The following is a 20732-nucleotide window of genomic DNA, read 5'->3' as shown; positions in this document are numbered from 1 at the left end:
AGAGAGAGAGAGAGAGAGAGAGAGAGAGAGAGAGAGAGAGAGAGACCTTTGCGCAGCCACCCTTATTAGGACTTGGCATTGCATTCCATTCATTATGGACAACCTAACCAAAACCTAATGCCTGACCTTAACCATGACCAATTCATGCCTAACCCAAACCTTAACCTAACCACACTTCATATCTCAGCCGGTACCTCAACCAGGACCTCAGAATTGAAGTAAGCCTTATTAGGACCTGGCTTTGGTCCCCATGAGGTCTACTTGCTCAGTGTGTATGCTGGAAAAGGTCCTAAAGAGATAACAAAAACGAGTACATGTACACACACACACACACACACACACACACACACACACACACACACACACACACACATCTCTTCCGCTCCCCAAAAGGTTCACGTTGTACATGTGGGTAAAGCACAATATCTGGACTTTCTATAGTAGCTGTCTCACATTGTTTGCCTGAATAATTGCTCCCATCTTCACTGAGCACAATCCCATCAGGTTAAACAAACACACACACACACTGACAGGCACGGACACAGACACAGACACAGCGCACACGCACGATTCACCACACAAGCCACCGAGCAGCACTCTGTGTGTGTGCAGATCTCCTCCCTAAGTGGCCAATTGCTGTCAATCACCGAGCCGACACAAGCAATTTTAGATCCTAATCACGCTAATTGAAGTAATGAAATTGAGGGCTAGGTGGATGGGGGCTAAAACAAACACAGCTAACGCGGCTGATGATGGAGAGCGGCCTGCACTTGAGGGCTAGTGGTGATGCGGCAGCGGTTGAATGGGCCTGGCCCGGGGAGTTAGGGGTTAACCTCTAAATAGGAATTCTAAATATATTTCACAAGAGCCACTGGAGAGAAGGGCAACACAAAACAGGGGCAGAAAATAGAAAGCGCTTAGAGAGGTGATTACTCCACCAAGGCTGCACCATTCTTTTTAATCTGCTACTTCAACAAGGGGGGAAATGAAAAAAACATGTTTTTGTTTTTTCTGCATGGATGTGACAGTGCATCAGAGCATGTGCAGTGATACACATCGTCCTGATTTGCTGATAGTGGTCAAGATGATTTCTGGAGAATACTTCCCTCCTGTCTAGGAATATGAGAGCGTTGCACAAGGATGAATTTAGCGAAAAATATCCAGCGAGACACACTCATGGCCACAGAGATATGGCTGCTCATAGTTGTTATGTAAATTTGGTTCCACTTGAATTCATGAGCTTGGGTCATTTATGACAAATAGGCGACATCTAATAGAATTTCAACAAGTTCTTCAAACTGAGTGGGAATACTTATTCCAGTGTAATGTGTCTGTTAGGGTGGAGAAGTGTGGGGCTAATGGTAATGTCTCTGTTTCTGTCACCACAGAAGACAACGTAGAGTTGAAGTCTACACAGTCCACACATCAAGTGTCACTCGTTGGTTTGAGAGCTGCTGTTTTGAGGTAGTGTTTTGTTTTGCTTTTTGTCCAGCGCCATCTGAATTTCTTTGAAACCAGAAATAACCATATTTGACTGAGAGCTCATAGACACTGCATACACCTGCACCTGCGCCCATTGGATGGTAATAGTTGTCAATCACACTGCATCCATGCCCCAATGTCAGTGGCGGCCTGCACATCCGGAGCACCGGGACATTTCCCGCTGGCCTGATGGTCTTTTTGGCCTTGTACTGATAACTTGACCAGAAATAATATAGCAAACAGGAATGGGTTGACGGACCTTTCAAATCCACTGATCTGGCAACCGACGTAACTGACGTAACCATCGGACATGACTTCTCTCTGCGATGCACACAGCCGCCAAAGATATTACAGCTCCGCTATCTGAAATCATTCAAGCAGCCTTGCTCCTGCTTTAACAAGTTGCCGAAGGTCGTGGTCAGAAGAACAAGAAAGGCGGAGCAGAGAGGGAGAGAATTAAGAAGAGATAAGCTCTGGCCTTAGATACTCCTAAATACTGCAAAATAAGCAACATGTTAGCCAGGAAGGGACCAACCAGGTCAGTCACGTGACACTCACTGTGCAGCAGTACAGGACTGCGGTCAAACCTCCACTCACTTGTTTCTCAGCATTAAGTTACGAGTGTGTTGGGGGGTTCAAAATGAAAGCAACCTTCCTGACACTTGATGTTTGGACAAATGGGATGTCACATCTGTTCAGTCTATCTATTCAGTATTCAGGAAATTGAGACTTAAAAATTTAATACCACTGTGTGAAAAATTTGTCTAACTTTATAATGAAGTCTCACTCTGACAATATCAGGCCATTCTAATGCAGAATTTCAAAGTAAAAGCCCTTGAAATACCATATTTTCACCGTTTTGGTTGTGGCCACAGAGAAACAGATTCTTATGGCACTTGCATCACACAGCTGATGTTGCCTCAAGCTTCCTGGCTCAAGCAGAGATGAGGAGTGGGAAATCAATTCTTTCTACTACTCTACAAACTTTTAAATGTGTGGTCTTCAATGCTGCCTCATGTGACATTGTGTGAGATTTTATAAAACTTTATTCACATGTGCAGTTGAACTTATTACCACCTGCAAACATCCGTAATGTGCTCCCTTGAAACATGTCACGTTTTCCACATAACTCCCTTGTTTTTGGCTCTCAACCTAGAATTACGCTTAATGTCCCTGCGATTTGTTGAGTGGCTTCAGCAAGAGACCTTCATAATTAACAGACAAACAAACAAATCACCTGCTGGATCCAGGAGAAAAACAGAACCAAGTCACGGACATAGAAATGATCCTCTCAGATTGAGGACGAGTTCAGCTTCCCCCCCCCCCCCCCCCCCCTCTCTGTCCTCTGTGTTTTTGTATCATCGTTCTCTTTGCCCACAGTCCAGTCAGAAGACAATCAATCCCTGAGGACCAAAACCAGCCCTGTGACTGATCCATAAACAGCCGATAGTAATGCAATCGGATCTGGCACTCCATCTTATCTTCACCTATCTTAACACCTCTCCACTGCGTCCTCCCCACACACCCCCACCTACCCCTCTCCCCCCCCCCCCCCCCCCCCCCCCCCCCAGCACTGATTTTGTGTCACAGCTCTGAAATGAGACTGTCGCCTTTGGTATAACTGCGGACAGGGAACAACAGAGGGAGAGAATGAGGGTTTTTTCATTTGGGAGAAATCACCTTTTTCTTGCTTTGTATAAATCTAGTCTAATTACAACCTCTCGTACATTTCTGGAGGGCAGCCTGATAATCACACTCTCGGGCTGCTTTGAATACGTCTGTTGTTTGCGGTTGCATTGTAACAGGAGCGCAAATATTGAAGCAAAACAAATGCAAACAGTGGGCCGACCATCTGCTGGCTCGCGCAGCAAAAAGCACTTGAGCTCCAGACATATCAGACGAGAGACGCCTGTGAAGCTGCAGTTTCACACATGAAACTGAAAATTCTCCTGAAGTCATCCAAAGGGGCTGTATGTGAGGACGCAAATGCCTCAAGTCAGTTGCTCCGGAGTCAGTGGGCATGTTTCTAACACGTGACAGACACAAAACCCAAAAAACGAGAGTGCCATTCATGTAGAAGAAAGAAAAAGTCAACTCGGAGAGACAACGAGATTTTCAAACTTTTGGTGATAAGAGCCGATGCCGGTGTTGATGCGCTGTAAACAAAAACACCTGATTTCCACAGTGGAATTCATACATCATGTCTTTTCATACATCAGGCTCTGCCCTGACGCCACCCATCACCTGAATGTTCCAGAGATTTTCCTGTTGTTATTGTTACTGACCTAAACAATCTCCTGCTGCGTTGTTAATAAGTGAAAGTCCACAAAATCTCGTAGAATAGGGTCCGGACACAACAGAGTGAGATTGGGCCGCCTCAAATATACAACTTTCAAGACCTGGGGACTACAAATGAATCACATATCTGGTTCCAGTTTGTTATTAAACATTTCAGAGATTTATTTCAGAGTTGACACGTCACTATAAATCATTAGTGCAGCAAAATACACTGATACAAAATCCTACCTTCTTCAGCCACCAGAAGAAAGTGAAGAAATAGATTTCTATTCTGTATATTCTATTTAATCAGATTGTTCTCCTTGTTTGTCTTGGATGACAGATGCGAATGAGGCGTATCTCGTATGAAGCCTTAACCCAACCTGAGGATTATATAATGAAAGGTGATTATCCAGCTAAATATGTCTGGATTAGAGCTGTAGCTGTGGCTGCGTCTGTCCTCCAGAAGAAAAAGGGCAACGGTATTGTCTTACTGCAGATCTGTTGTGGAGGAATCAATTCATATTTCATATCGAGCTGTTTTTGGTTCGAGCGACTTTACATTCAGGATACAAAATCATTAGTGAACAGCTCGAAGATCCATCACAGACAAAATCTGTCAAACCAAAATGAGTTTATTTCAAAGTCTGCTTAATATTTCAAAGAAGAGAAGAAAAGTAATTGAGCTCAGATAAAAGTCAGAAGCAGCACTACATATTTTTGTAATTAATTGATACAGTACCATATTTAAACTCAACATTAATTCATAGAACTGGGCAACAAGGAAAACACAACTCAAAATACTAAGTGACCACAACAAACTCACAGTATAATAATATAATTAAAAAAAGAACTAGTCACACGTGAAAACCAGACATACACTGTAAAAATTAAAACCAGAAATTGAACAAATCTTTGTAAACATAGCAAAGTATTGGCTCCTTATGGAATATACTAGTTCCCCCTAAATCCCCCAGACCTCTGTGAACAGTGAACATAGAATTCTCCTGTATTCAGAACTCAAAATGTCAATCTTTTTATTATTATGGAAAAAAAATCTGGCGCTGTTGCTTTAAAATGTTGAGGTTTCTTGACCTTTTCACTTTTTAAGTGTACGAGCAAACCCTTTTCACAGATGACGAGAGGAAAACATGCAACAACTGCAAATAAACACAAAACAAAAAAAGCACAACAAACTCAGTTTTAACTTTGTAAAAACAAACAAATCATATATATATATATATAATAAAGCAATATTTACTGCAACGTACATAGAACAAAGAGGCTCCGTCTAGAAACCTCCCCTTGCTGTGGCAGGCATTTGGTACAGTCCAGGGTCCAGGTGGAGGTGTAGCCAGTCACCAGATGATTGTTTGAGTTGAGGAGGTCAAACATCTTATCACCAGAAAAGGTAACTGAAGACAGATGATGAATGATATTCGTCAGAAACACAAAGACAACAGAACGTATATGTTGGCAATACAAAACTAAATGTGTGCGTATTTAGCTAGAAATAATTTGGGACATGTTGCTGGTCTGATGGTCATATGGTCGTCGAATGACAACTGTGAACATCAGCTTGAGATCAAATGCAGGTAAAATTGTTAAAAATGTTATTGAGGGTTTCACACCAAGACACTAAAAGAGCCACAATGACTTTGCTGAAAATTGGTATAAAATGTCAAATCAGAAAATGTCCACATGATGTAATATTGCAGCCATTAAACCATGGCGTCTTTTGATGCTCATTGGCTTTTAATTGAAATGTCTGGGCAAGCAGATAATGAATATCCCATATATAACATCAGTACGTGTGAAGAGGGGCCTATAGAGCAACTGAGGAGAACATGAGAGGACAGTTCATAAGGTTAATTAACTACAGATGAAAAAGGATGTCCATTTGAGCCTTTGGTGACGAGTCCTCATACTGATGCATGGAGCGTTAAATGTCGCCACTATAACGATAATGGCTCCACTTTGTGAGGGTTTGGGTTTAAGCTCGGGCGTTTGGTAAAGCTGTCTCTGCAGTGGCAGGCACATTTGTGTGTCAATGTGTGTGTGCGCGGTGCATATCCATAGCTTGAGTGAGTGAGACAATCCTCCCCTCTTTGTACTGTCCATCCCTCCATCCCTCCATCACAGAGCTTTTCCTCACTGACAGAGTTCACTGATTGACTGCTGTTTGTTGGTTAAGTCAGGCGAAGGACTTAGGGGGATTTCAGGTCCCTGAGGCCATTTCCTATTGAACGCTGCTCTGTTTATTGACTGTCGACTTGTCCCAAACATGCTCACTATCCTTGGTGAGAGAACACCTTAGGTTTAACCTGTCGACAAGCTCAGAATTGTCTTTTCCCTCATCACATAAACTGTGCATCATCCTCATGAGCGTCAGTGTGGAAAAGCTCTCGGCTGTTCCTGTCCTGTGGCTGTTGTCTTTGCTCTGCAGTCGTCGATATTTGCACTGAAAACCCTGCTGAATTAACCCATCTGTCATATAAATATCACACCTTTCTTCAAAATGTGTTTATTGCAAAATGGATAAATCTTTTCCGCCGTTGTCATTTCAGTGAAAAATAAGCTTTAATTTTACAGATTACTGACCAGAAGATCTACCCAAGCAAATATGTTTCCCAATAACATTGTTGTGCTCAGGAGAAAACAAAAACTGCAGGTAAGGCACAATCAAATTGTTCACACTTTCTCCTGCTCCCTTTCTCTGGTCTTTGCCCAGCGAGGCAGTGCTGCAGTGGGGAAACTGTTTAAAGAACCTACTCCCCTGTGCGATCAGACCCTCGCCACGCTCAAATATGCTTACCGCGTCCAATCAAAGCCCTTATTTTGCACTTTGCTATTTTTTTGAGAGAAGTGGAAACTTATTTCAGCCCTTACCTCCACAGAAAAAGACAAGGAAGTGCAATAATGTTGTCACATTTCACGCACCAGTCAGCTCCCAATGGAATATAGACCTCTGCATTGTTGACTTGAGTGGAAACCAACTTCTTTTAGCTGGCTCTGCTCGGACTGGCTGGGGGCAGTGGTGCAGTTTTGGACAGCATGATGCTAAATCCTGGAATTGCTACTTATAAATCACTAAGCTGTTCAGATGCAGTCATTTGAGGACATCCCATTTTTTTGTTTGTAATATTATGGGTTTTTTCAACCATGATATTACATCTATTTTGCCAGTGATGTTTTCAGGGAGACACAGCAATACAGAATTTAACACTTGCTTCCTTATGGGCTTAAATTAAGGTCAACAATATTTTGAACTTGTTAAGTGAAGCTCCCAATAATTTAAACGTTTGTAGGTGTCAATCGACCTGAGAAATTGGAAGAGAAATACAACTTAGTACATGTACATGTGAGGGTTGACAGCCAGGAGTTAGAGCACCGCCCTGGTAGGTGGGAGTGGAGAGCTCCCCGCCTTTATAAGGAAAGGTGCAGGCAATCACTGCCTCTTTGTCTGATGCCTGGTAGATGGTGACTGCTGGGTTTGTGCAGGTAAGGGAGACTGGGAGAAAGATGTTTTATTTACCCGCTTGAAATCTAATGAGGTGTTTTATATATTCAGTTGGCCGTGTCTCGATCCAGATTTCTGTGGCCCCATGGTTGAGTGAAGATTCAGGGCTCGCCTCTCCCCTGTTTGAGCCACAGCACAGAGTCAGCCATCCATGGTCGCTGTAAAGTAGGGCCCCATATTGAGTAGGGTAATATTTAATAGCAACGTAAAGGGTGATCCCCTCTATTGTATTGGGTTGCAATTTGATAAATGACCTTGTCTCCCCCTCTTTGCAGATTAAGTGCCAGACTGCTGCTTTGCCTAATTCCAGTGTTGTCTGACCACTGGTTTCTCAGTGTGCTCACGTGGTGGTGTCTATTGGGGTTTGTGATAGAATCTCCCCGTAGTAAGTACGCTGCCTACATAATGGTCCTCGCTATTTAGGTTAAAGTGTGTTGTATCTCTGTGGTCACAGTATTTGTTGTTTTAGCTTTTATAAACATTCAGAAATAAAAAGCTATTTGTTTTTATTTATAATTGTTGATAATTTTTTCCTTTCTTAGGTCCCCCATTCTAATCCTCCCATTATTAAATAAAGATTTAATTGTGAACTAAATGCACATCTCTGCTCTTCTTGAACCCCTAAAAGTTGATTGTGTCCATGCACACTGATGTCATTGGAGTCAAGCATGACCCATAGGCTGTTTTAATTCTAAAACAGTCATTCTAAACACTGTGTTGGGTCACATATAGTTAAGATTAGTATAAAACCAATTGTGCGTGTGTATTACATTAATACTATTACGTTTTCATTTTAAAACATATATCATGTGACCGTTCACATACACCGGACATGTGCGTGCCAGTGTAAACAGGAAGTTATCAAGAGAGTTTGTGGTGATAAGAGCCGACGCCGGTGTCTGTGTATTGTCAAGAAAATCACATGACCTCCGCAGTGGAATTAATGTCACTTCCTGCCTCTGTCGGCTGCATCCCGCTGCTCCACCTCTCTCCTGAATAGTGCGGAGGATTTGTTGCTGTTGTGAACGCATCCGTGCAGAGAACGTCCTGCTGCGTTGTGCATGTTTAAAAGGCAAACTGTGTCTGATCATGATCCGCAGGTCACGTCTTTAAACGTCTATACAGTAACAGTGATGTGATTTAAAACTAAAATGTAGTTGTGGATGTAGCTTTAGACAAAGATAGTAAGGAGAAAAGTAGTAAACTCCCACATTGTGTGTGATACTGAAGTTACAAGTACAAATTAACCTTGTTTTCACATTTTACATCTGAATCCAATTGGAAAATTGCAATCCAATCACAAAAAAGAGTCAAACTGTCCAAGCAGAGAGCAGATAGTTCCGCCGCCTGGAGGGTGTATAGTACATTTAGAAGATGGACGAGGGAGCAGGCTCCTCTGCGACCCAGGGGTTGAACATAATGTTACAAGCTCATAATCTTATTGACCCTAATATGAAGCTGTATATCCTGAGTCCTGGAGGTGTGGTTGGCTTAAGGCAACAAAAACACTGTCCAAGGACAAACACCTTTTGAAAATTATAGTAAACATGTTTTCAATATTGAATCAAAAACATGATTTTTCTTTGATATTAACACAGTGATTTGAGTTACTTTTATAAAACCATAAATTAATCACCACAGGCAGATGTAGAACCAATCAATACAGTTATAGCTCAGGGGCAGATGTGCTCCATGAGGTAGAGAAGGTTATTGATACTAATTACAGGGTTGGTGGTTTGATCCCGAGCCCCTCCTGTCCACAGGTCGGTGTGTCCTTGGGCAAGACAATGAATCCCAACTTGTGTTTAGGCCAAAATGTTGTATGACAGCTCATTTCTATTACTGTCTGAATGTTTGCAACTGCAAATATGTTTTGATGGAGACGTAACGTTGACCATATTCTGTTTTCTATTAACATTATGAAGAAATGTGTCAGTGAATATATATCACTTCATATCAGTAAGTCTTTTAATGTATTTGATGTAATGTATAAAGATGGATGTCGTGACAGCCCCTCAAAATCCAAATGATCTTGATTTCCCCCTGGTGGCTGGCTGCAGTATAGGTCTTTAACCCTGCCTCCTCTATGTTAATGGTTGGGACATTGACCAAACTAAAAGTATGTGTTGAATACATTTTTATCAAAGATGGTTTCTGACCTTTCAGTTAGTTCTTATCACACTGATGTTTGTTGAAGCATTTTATATTGGTTTGTTTATGAGTGATTCGATGCTATGAAAACAGAGTGAAACCTCATGATTGACAGCTGAGACTGACTCCTGATTGGTTGTGCTTGCGTGTGGACCTCTGTACTGGGGCTCCACACCAGGATCTCTACTGAAAAGCATAAGAAATCTTTAAGATTTTTGTACAACAGGAGGAAGTGGAGACCCGACCCCTTGCATTGATTTCTTTAAAAAGACTGTATTCTGTGTTTAGAAATACGTGCATGTGCTGTTTACATGTGGGCAAGTTACCTTAGAAGAGAGGCTAATGGAGGGGTCTTGTGCTTAATGATGTGTTCACTTATTGGTGACTAATAAAGTCATATCGGGAACTAATTGCCTGCACTGTTGCCTCATTAAGCAAAGCATGACGTCCTGCCACAGGGCACTGGCTGCACACCCTGCTACAATCCCCTCCCATCTCAATACTTCACAGTTTTACTCCATATCTATTCTTCATTACCATAGGTGGCCTTTCTCTTAAAGAGATGAAAGAAAAAAAAAAAATCTTTTCCATGCTTTTATTCGCCTGTTTCCAGGCTGTTTTTTTGAACATCCTCATTCCTCATCTCAAGTCTTCAACATTTTCTATCCATGTCTTTTTCCCTTCAGTCACCTTCACACGCTCCGGAGAGATTGGCTCATCTCTCTTCTTACGTCTCCATCCGCATACCCCTCCATTTTGCACATGCCCACTGCCCTGCTTCTGAGCCACATCTCCCTCCCTCCATCTCCAACTCTCCCCCCTCTTTTATTTATGGGAATATGCTGATGGGGCAAACCCAGGTAAAGATAGAATTCTCTTTCTTCTTCTCTGGTTACAGCGTGAGAAACAGAAATCGAAATAGAAAAACAAGTGAAATGGTGGAAGAGTGAACGAGCACACACAATTAATCACTGAGCTGTCATTTGTCCAAAAAAGCCAAGCCATTCATCAAAATGTACAGAGGAGAAAGAGGGAAAGGGTGAACGAGGTAGAGGCAAAGAGAGGAGAGAGAGAGAACTATCACAGGATCGGTGCAGGATTTAATTAGGTCAGTGGCAAGTAATGTGGCTGTGTTAATGCTGATCTTTGCTTTGGAGTTGGAACAGCAGGCTGGTGGGAGATCGGGGTCAGCAGGAGAGTAATTCAATCTCACGAGGGAGAAAACAAGAAAAAAGGTAATGTCTTTAAATTCAGTCGCATGTTTGTAACACAAAAACAAAATCACAAAACAAGGAACAATGTCACCTAAATGCCAGAAGGACTTGTGTATTTTCCAGAGCACACGTAAAGCCAAAAAAGAGCAAGAGGGGAACAAAATAAACAAAGAATGAAATAACACATTTAACCTGAGGGAATGTCATCCTGACAATCTGTCATTTTACTTGACAGGGGTCATTCTTTCCTTTGCATTGCTGCCGTGGCCTGTCACACAACATTAGAAAAATGAAAACTTACTTCAGTGACATTGCGTATGAATTTAGATTAGAAAACCTGCACATCTGCTCTTTTTGTGGGGGCGCCCCTGCTTGTCAGAGTTAAGGACAAATCACAGGTAGGGTTAATGGGATCCGTCTGTGTCAGAACATCCCTCAGGGAGAAAAGGAAAAAGGAAGACGGACTGATAAAATGAGGGAGAGGTGAGAGTGGAAGGTGAGGTTTCCACGACGGGTGGTGGAGCTGAGGACGGGCAGAGGGAACTGCCTCTGGTGCGAGACCGGGAGTCGTGCGAGGCTAAACTTGGGGAGGTGACACGTCGTGAAAAGAATAATGCATCTTGACAGAACAGCACTCTCTGCCAACACGACCAATGAAGCCCCCCCCCCGAAGCCGAGCAATGTGGAGCACAAGCAGCACCTGTGAACTAACCAACTGCCACCCTGGGGGAGCGTCAACAACCTGGCCACCTGCTTAAAAAATGCACTCGCCAAATTCACACCGCCCATTAAAGTCAGTGCATTTCATTAGACGCTTCGCTGTGAGATGTGAGCGACTGCATCCCCGATGAGTCCTGTGCTGAATTCCAACATCACAACCACTCAGGAGACATCCTATAGCTCCCGCTCAATAAAATGCAGATACATTACTTCACTTCGAGGAAGACTGTGTGACTGTCTGACTGAGTTCAGTGGCTTTACAGCTCATATCTCCATTTTTTACTCGCTGCAGAAATCACGTTTTTTTGTTTACTACACGTCGTCGCCTGCGTCCGCCCTCATCAACGAAAGCTCTTGGATCTCACCTTTCCAAGTTGACATCTTTATCAGCGTCTTGTACGTTTATGACACCTCTCTTTCATCCTGAGATATTTATATTTTCTTTGCTCATAGTTTTTGCGTCTGTCCCATGTTAGAAATATCATCAACACGCCCACTCACTGGCTGTGATTTTCCAGACATTTTTCCGCTGCGTTCTCACATGGGCTCCCTCTCACGTTCTCTGGGTGTTTTACAAGACGCCTGGCAGGAAACGTTGTGTGACTACTGAACAGAGACATCAGATGTTGTACCTAGGATCTGCTGGAGCCACTCTCCCAATTGGGGGGGGGGGGGGTCACAGCTCAAAATTATTACCAGAGAGACCACTTTGGACTTTCATCTTTCACATTTGCTCCAGTTGTGCATTCAGCCTCTGGTACTCCCCAATCTTCTGATGCTCCTTCTCCCTGATGTTACCCTCAGCTGGAATTGCCACATCTATCTAACTGGGTCTGGTTGGTTGTCCAGTAGCTGTTTGTCTGGAACACAAAGTCCAGCAGGATCTTCGCTATGTTGTTCTTGACCACTTCCAGTGCTATGTCCCATTGGAATTTGAGTCCTTTGATCCATACTTATTGCCCAGATGTGTGTATATCAACTTCATCTTCATCTTCAACTTTATTGTCCCAGAGAGGAATAAAGGGCAAACAAGAACTCACAGGCACAAGAAAGAAAAAACATTAAAATACATAAATACATCAAATAACAAGAGAAATCCGAGAGCTTGTAAAACCATCAATCAAACCAAAAGTAAGACCCTCATCACTCATCAGGCGTGAATGGGGAATGTCTAATCAACTAGGTCATCATTAGAACTGAATAGTTTGATGGCCTTTAAAAGAATATACAAGCACCTGAACTGCATCTGCATGATCTTATATATTGCTCCGCTGCCACATGATGGCTGGTCGCATAATTGCATATATAAGCATGTGCTCATGTTCAGTGAGTGTGTTTACTATGTGTAACATTTCATTAAAATGTCCAAAAAATACTAGACCTATATTTTGTTGACCTGTGTATTGACACTATCCAAATTTTTTCCAATTTTGTTCAAACTCAGAGAAATCCCTAATTTTAATCAGGCATACAGAAAGTTTCATATAAGTCGCCCTTTTATTAAATCTTATCCACTTTACCTTTGTAACCTCCAGGGCAAACAGCATATGAGGAAGGAACACACTCTGCTAGCCAGTTAGCCAGTCGGCTGTTTTTTCTTAATACATCACGATTATTAATTGCCCTTTGCTGAGTAATATGAATAACACTTTAATACATTACCTCATCCTTGAACATTATTTGCACATCAGGTAGATTTTCATAAGCAATGGAGGTGAGCTCCCATGATCCTACGCTGCTTCACAATGTCATCAAACTATCTTGTTGTTGTTTTGATTGAGAGACCCCTAGTGGCCGAAGTTACACATTGTACGTTTAAGATCACAGACACTCTTACAGCACCACACATATGAAGCTCTGCATTTTTCTGTTAAAAAGAAAACTAAAGGCTGAGAAGTGACTCAGGAATTCAAAATGTGTCTGCAGGTACTTTCAAGGGCAAGTGTTGAATAAAGTTAGTTCATTTGATCTTCATAAGATGCAATTTATGCAATTTTACCTTTTCCTGTGCGGTCCTGAACGTTGAAAAATTCAGCATGTGCCGCTGTTACAGTATGTAAATAGAGCTTTTCTCAATCTCAGAGCTAATGGCAGGCTGAGAGTCAGGGGAGGTTGTGGTTGTAGACTTAATGGAAAACCTGCACTGCTTTGTGCTGTCGTAATGGGGGGAGATTATCTTGCCATGCAGACCGACTGGATGAATGCTCCTCCACAAATTGCTCGTACCTCTCCCTCCTTCCCACCAATCTCCCTCCCTCTCCTTCTAGATGTTTATGACGGACACTATACACATAAGTGGCGCATAAGCTTTAATCATGGCTTAGGCGGGGGGGGGGGGGGGGGGGGGGGGGGGGGGGGGGGGGCATATAACTGACAGTTAAGGATGGAGTTTTGGACTATGCTGTATCTTTTAATGATAATTTGCGTGACCGTCTCTATACTTCTTCTTCAGGAGCCTCCTCTACCCTTTCTTTTCTTTCTTTTCTTTCTTTGGCACTGTGTTAAATATCCATCTGACAGGCTACCTAATGTTTACCTCCGAGAAAGATCAATACCACAGCGTCATTGTCCAGACTTCATCCTTCAAGCACAATTGATTGTGTTTCTTCCTCTGCATGGACACGGTGAAACCAGACAGATCCATGCGGTTTGGTGTCAAAGTGAATGCAAAACACTGTCAATTAAGTTAACTTAGTTCCCATTGAATATGCTCATTAAGTCATTTGAAGGACATCATCCCTTTTACTACCCTGTTACTTTTTCAATGGTGAGATGGAAATTGTGATAATTATTAGATTTTCATGGAAATGTGGACACAGAACTGGAATTGGTCCCAAAAATCAACTCTGTTAGGCTCAAGATTCAATACAAGGATTTTGTAGTATTTGTACTTACTTATCGTCTTAGGACTTAATCCTCTTTGCCTGTTTCTGTAGCGCGCACACAGATACACACACATTGAGGACTTGCTCTTTAATAGAAAGTTGTTCCAATGAAACTATTGAAATATTGATTATCCAGAATATTCTAAAAATATAGTGAAATACCTGAAAAAACAGCAAACTAAACAGTACACTGAACATTCTGCACACAACCTCTGAAACTTTTAATTATTTAGATTTTTCATGTATAATTTATTGAAATGGTTATTTAGTGGTATTCTTCTAAAGGTAGGTTTAATTAAATTAAATTTAATTAGAGTTGTTTCCCCAGTTACATAGTACTATCAAGCTGAAAAACACAAATGCAATCAAATATTTAGAATAAACGTTTTACAGATTTTATTTTATATTTTAAACACAAATGCATATTCTTTTCTGCATTGGTTTGTTCTGTATAATACGTTTTAATATCTGTCCTTATTCAGCAAACATAAACACAGATACGAAAGAATCCTATTGTCTATTATTATAGGCCAACCACATATCAGTCAGGCTTCAGTTTTAATACGTTATTTACATGTGAAATAAGGTCCACACTGGTCCGAATTCTTCTTCTTCAGTGGAGAAATAAGGAATCCTTCATGTATTGATTTATTTTATTGGTTCAATATAAAAAAAACTTCAGTCTGTTATGTTTTAGCTTCAGAATGTAAACTATCCAACGTGCTAAGAACCAGAACAAAAACCAAGGACCTAATCCCAGCGTCCTCGATTGTTGCTATGACCCTGAAAAAAAGAGGGTAATTGCGACATTTTCTTGGGGTTAACCAACCCTTCAGAAGTACATGAAATCTCTGTGATTGAGTGTAAATCGCCCATTACCTACACATGTTGAGACTGCTGTGAGAGCCCTCCAGGTAAAGTACAGGCTGGGTCTTGGGGCGTCCAGCCATGTGGAGAGCGTCTGAGAGTCGGGTGGTCAGCGGGTCAGCTGTGAGCGCTCTGCCGCTCTCTGATTCTCGCTGCTGTGGGTGGAGAACAGTTGCACGTGTGCTTCATCATTTCCAAGCTTCCCTGGAGAAAAACATCCCCATGAAGATCAGGAGAGGACTCTGTCCTCTTTTCGCCAGCGTGACGAGGACTCAGACATCTGTTCATTTGACAGAGGTGTACTTCAGGAGCACCTCTGCAATCATTTCAAGCCACTCAAAGCACGTGGACCGTATCTAAAGCCCCTATTTATAGTTGAGTAGTTCACCATCAGTAGGGGAGTATTAATTTATGTCATTCCAACTCATCCAGCCCTTTTGCGAATGAATGAATATACAGTGTTATGGTCTGTTAATGCAATATTGATGAGGTAATGCTGATAGTAATGAGATGCCCAAAGTAAATCACAGTGTTCACATTTGGATGAGCACATGCTTCCCCATGTATTTACGCTCTTCTCCCTTCAGCTGACCATTAATTTAATTGACTGGGCTTGTTGTTGTTCATCTGTTACGTTTCAACCATGGAAAATTACGCATTTATCAATTAAAGTGCTGACAGTTTCCCAACCAGTGATGCATCACTGAAATGGGCTTTGGCTTTTATCCTCATGGGCTGTGATCACATGAGCTCTCCTGCTTTAGCTCACAAACAAAACATGTTTTTATCTCAGTTTCCCTAGAGGTTTTTATTTATTGTTAATATTAAGTCAATTTCTAATCCTTTCAGGGTTTCTATGTCTCTGTGTCGGTGTCAGCCAGTGGCCAGAGGCGTTATGTTTTCTGGTTTTGGGTTGTTTGACCTTCCCATTCTTGTGAACACGATATTTCAAGGAAGGAGGGAATTGTAATTGTAAGTGATAAAAACATTTATTTGGTCTCAAGGATGATTTTGAGATCTAAGATCAATGGCCAAGGTTTCTGTGACCTTAAAAACAACATTTCTTTTTGCCTTGTGTTTAGGAACAGCTCCAGGGAATTCTTCCAAATTTGGTACAAACGTTCATGTAGGCTCAAGAATGAACTGATTCGATTTTGGTGGTCAGACGTCAAAGGTCAAGGTGGACTCACAAAACATGTTATCGGTCTCTTTCACATGATATCTCAGGTCTGCCTTAAGGGAATTTATTTATTAACACTAACCCCTAACCCTTTGTTTGCAATTAAGATTGAATGATTAGATTTGTGGGGGGGGTCAAAGGTCAAGGTCAAGGTGACTTCATGTTAGTTTGTAATAAACTGTACTGGTTGGCGGAGGCTTACAAGCGCAGGGTAGTAATTCTCGTTTTTTCAACTGTCTTCTTCACTTTTCACATTTTTTCTGGGCATTTTCACCATTAAATCTTTTACTGAAATTGTCTTTGCTTTTATTGTCTGGGGTCCCACATAATGTCCACATATATCTGTAATATGTGGTATCATGATGATCTTTCATTGGACCCTTCATTCATCTGTAACTGTATTTTTTATATATTAAAAAGAACAGTATTTAAAGCCATTCAGAGACTCAGAAATCTCCACTGTTGCCCTGCATTGTGATGTCACCGATGTGTGATTGTGTGTTTTTGTTTCATTTTATTACTGTGGCAGGTGTTGGCTGTTACTGTAAGTACTGCCACAGTTGGTCTCTCTCACACACACACAAACACGGCTGGTATTGGCCATAGTGATTATAGTAATAGTAGTAGCAGCATGATTATATGGCTGACAGTGTGTTTTGTTCAGCTCAGTCAACATGGGGATCAATATTAACTACTTAACATGTATACTATATATAAAAGGGTGATTGTAGGTTGTATAACAGTCATATACTTATTATTAGTGTTTTCTTTGTTTCCTGTGTTTTTGTCTGTTGTCTGTATGATGTTGGTTTGTCTGCTCATGTCTTTTCTCTTTCCAATCCCCAGAGACAGGACGCACATATACGCACACGCTGGCACACACACGCACGCATGCACACGCACGCATGCACACGCACGCACGCACACACACACGCACACACACACACACGCACACACACACACACACACACACACACACACACACACACACACACACACACACACACACACACACACACACACACACACATACTTATTCCCGGGTTTCCTCAAATCTCCCCACTGCTGAGAAAGTGAGTGGCAGTGCCGTATGCGTACAGTCTGCAAACAGAGCTGAGGGGATTTTAACTGGATACGTCACAACTAAAGGGGGGAAAGAAAAGAGGGAGGGACAGAGGAGGGGAGAGAAGGAGAGAGGAGAGGAGAGCAAACGATGAACAGAGAGAGAAAGAGAGGGGAGAGGGAGTGAGAGAGTGAGAGTAGAGAGGGATATATTGACTCAAAGCTGGTCTGCATGCTCCACAGTGTGTGAGAGACAGAGGACGTGAGAGCGGATAAGATGGAGTGCTGGCACAGATGAAGACTGTCCCTGGGTACGTATTTGTGGATGGCTATATCCGTGCATGTGTCAGCTCGTGGAAAGTGTGTGTGTGCCTCTGTGCATACACATGTGCATGCATGTGCTCTGCGTCTCCGTATGTAAGGGGGATCGGAGCGAATTGAGTTTTTAAGCAACATGCTGCAAGTGTGTCATTTGTACATGGGTACGACCGCAGTGAATTTGGGTGTTGTTACGTAAGAGCAGGATGAGAGACTGAATGATTGAGGCTATTGAAGATGGGAACTGGCAGTTTGAGTCTTTATCTGTGTGTCAGGTCTTAACGCACGCACATGTGTGTGTGTGAGAGAGAGTCTGTTCAAGTACTGTAACTTCCTATGGTGAGGAGGCAGTGATGTGCATGTTTTAAGTCTTGTCCTGTTCCGATATAGGTGGGTTATTGGCTAAATTGTCAGTATACGCAAGATTACCTCCGTATCTGAGCATGTGTCTTAGTGTGCGTGTAAAAAAAGACAGAGTCAATATTTTATGATGCACTGGAGGTGAGTTATAGATAGTAATATGAATGCAACTGAAGAAAAGGAAGATCTTTGTAGTATTTTTAGTGCTTGCCTACACAGAGGATTCCCATTAGTAGCTGTTTGATGCTGATTCTTCGTTGCTTCTACATACAAACGAAACGTTCTCAGTTCAAAGGCAGAGTCGAGTCCAATGCATATGGCAACACACAGGACAACAGCAAATTTACATATGTTACAATTTTGATAACAATCGAGAAAATTCTTATTTTACATTTGTAAATTTGCTGATTTTTTGTAATTGTAAATCAGGGTCTTTGAATTTTTACTGTTGGGCAGTAAAAACAAGAAAAGTTGACGACATCATCCAGAGTTCTTCTGACATTTAATACAAATGAACTAAATCAAAACACAGAATAGAATGGAACAAAACTTAAATGTCCACCAAAGTGGAAAATTGTCCTCGGCTCGTCAATAGACGAGCAACAACATGAAGACAGACAATCATCAACAATGACAGACACGGTTATGAAAACAATAAACAGACTACTGAGCGTTGATTAAAATACTAATTGTTACACACACGGCAAATAACAGAGCTGCAGATATGCAAATGATTTAGCATTTTAGCCACAAAAAAAGAATCATTTAATTTGGGGGTGAAATTGTCTTGGAAATCAAGATGTTTGCTAAACACAGACAAACTGCACAGAAGTAAAGGAACATAAGTCACAAGATGCAACATAATGGACAAATTAAATATATAGGAGGTGATGACGATTGACGTGCACTCTCAGGTGACCTGCTTTTGTAGCAGTGTTTGAAATGATGCCTTCTCTCACATCGTGAAAGTAAATAAAAGTGGATTTGTCCGGACCCTGTTTTAAGTATTGATCAAATTGAGATTTTATTTGTATTAACTAGTTCTTTATTATGAATAATTCTCACACATATTGACATCATTTGGATTCAGCGATTGCTGTTTTAAATCTGGGCAAAGAGGAAATGTTTCGTCAGTATCTTTCAGTCTCTGAGAGGAAAAATAGGAAATGATAGCTTTTGGCTTAACTCGGTTTGAATTTGGTTAACGCTTATTTCGCTTCATTTAGTGAAAAATGTGCTAAGGGCCGAGAAAACGCTTCAAATAGTATTATGTAAATATTGCTCAGGGGACTTGGGGAGAGAGAGAGAGAGAGAGAGAGAGAGAGAGAGAGAGAGAGAGAGAGAGAGAGAGAGAGAGAGAGAGAGAGAGGGGAGTGAAAGGGAGAGATAAGGGAGGGATTAGAGTTAAGTGCAGATACACAAGTGACATCACTTGTTCATACTTTGCAGCACTACATTTGAATATTCATCCGGAGCATCATAATTGGTGTGCCGACACTTTGTGTGACTCACACTCCAAGTGCTAGTGGATCTGCAGTATTTCTATTTCGGCCTTTGAGAAGTCGGAGTTGCATCAACAGATGAAAGCAGAGACGTATTTTCGGTTTTCTCCCGGATGTTTCAGATGTGTTGTGAATTTCGACGTGTCGACTTTGTTGACCTGCCTTGAATAGAAGAAGGGACCCCCTGCTGCGGCCGAACAAACTCGCAGATATTGGAAAGTTAGAGGCTCGGCGGAGGTGGAGGAAATAGGGCTGTGTGGTTTTTCTTTTCTTATTTAAAGCCTCTTGTCCCTCCACTCTGTTTCGGTCTCAATTGTTATTGTCTCACCTCATTCCTCTCTTCCAGTCCCATTTGACAGTCCACATGAGCGTCTCCAAACCCCCACCTCCTCCCTCCACCTCTCACCTGACCATTCCCCCCTCGTCCACCTCCAACCCATCCTCGTCGGCCTCCTCCCCGTCGGCTATGCCCCACTCCACCGCACTTCCCCCTCCCTCGCCGGTCAAGATCTCTATGCAGGAGCACTTTGCCATCAACGTGTGCCCGGGCCCCATCCTCCCCATCCCACAGATCTCAGACTTCTTCCCCCGTTTCCATGACTACCCCTGCACGCCGCCGCCTCCGAGGGAGAAGAAGATCCTGAAAGAGGAGACATTCAACGGGGAGACGGGAGGGGGTTACAAGGATGGGGAGAGGAGGGGGGACAACGACGGAGACAGGGAGGAGATGTTGGACTCTGATGATGACGACAGTGAGTTCTGTGTGTGGTGAAAGTTTTGTGTTTGTGATACTATGTGAAAACTAAACGAGACAGCATAAAAATGACACTGCCGATACTCATTCAAAGTTACTTTCTGCATTTTTTCTCTGATTTGCAGCGTCTGCTTGAAGAGTAATTGTGGACTCAAGCATTTTTTTCCCAACGTGTGTTTCACTCCCACTTTACGTGACACGGTGCCTCTGATGATTTATTAGACAACGTAACAATAGTGACTCAGTCTGCGAGTTTCTGTTCATTCCCCGAAACGTAATCAAACAAAACAGATCAATTCATATTAGGCAGCGTCATGTTTTTAAGAGGCCATCTGCTACAAATATGACTCAGAGCTTTTGAGTGTGTGTGTGTGTGTGTGTGTGTGTGTGTGTGTGTGTGTGTGTGTGTGTGTGTGTGTGTGTGTGTGTGTGTGTGTCCC

The 20732-nt window shown here is 42.2% G+C and overlaps 1 protein-coding gene across 1 annotated transcript in view; it reads left to right on the top strand.

Annotated features, from left to right (window-relative positions):
* The first annotated feature begins 17445 nt into the window (after nucleotides 1-17445).
* Nucleotides 17446-20732, top strand: part of doc2d (double C2-like domains, delta) — a 34132-nt gene continuing 30845 nt past the window's right edge. Inside the window, exons 1-2 of the mRNA XM_034614046.1 lie at nucleotides 17446-17669; nucleotides 19885-20290. Coding sequence (XP_034469937.1) covers nucleotides 19903-20290 — 388 coding nt within the window. The 5' untranslated portion in view covers nucleotides 17446-17669; nucleotides 19885-19902. The remainder of the gene's footprint in view (nucleotides 17670-19884; nucleotides 20291-20732) is intronic.

This window comes from Hippoglossus hippoglossus, chromosome 1 (assembly GCF_009819705.1).
Source record: "Hippoglossus hippoglossus isolate fHipHip1 chromosome 1, fHipHip1.pri, whole genome shotgun sequence".
Taxonomy (NCBI): Eukaryota; Metazoa; Chordata; class Actinopteri; order Pleuronectiformes; family Pleuronectidae; genus Hippoglossus; species Hippoglossus hippoglossus.
The sequence above is the reverse complement of the archived record's forward strand: the minus strand, read 5'-3'. Positions and strand labels throughout refer to the sequence as shown.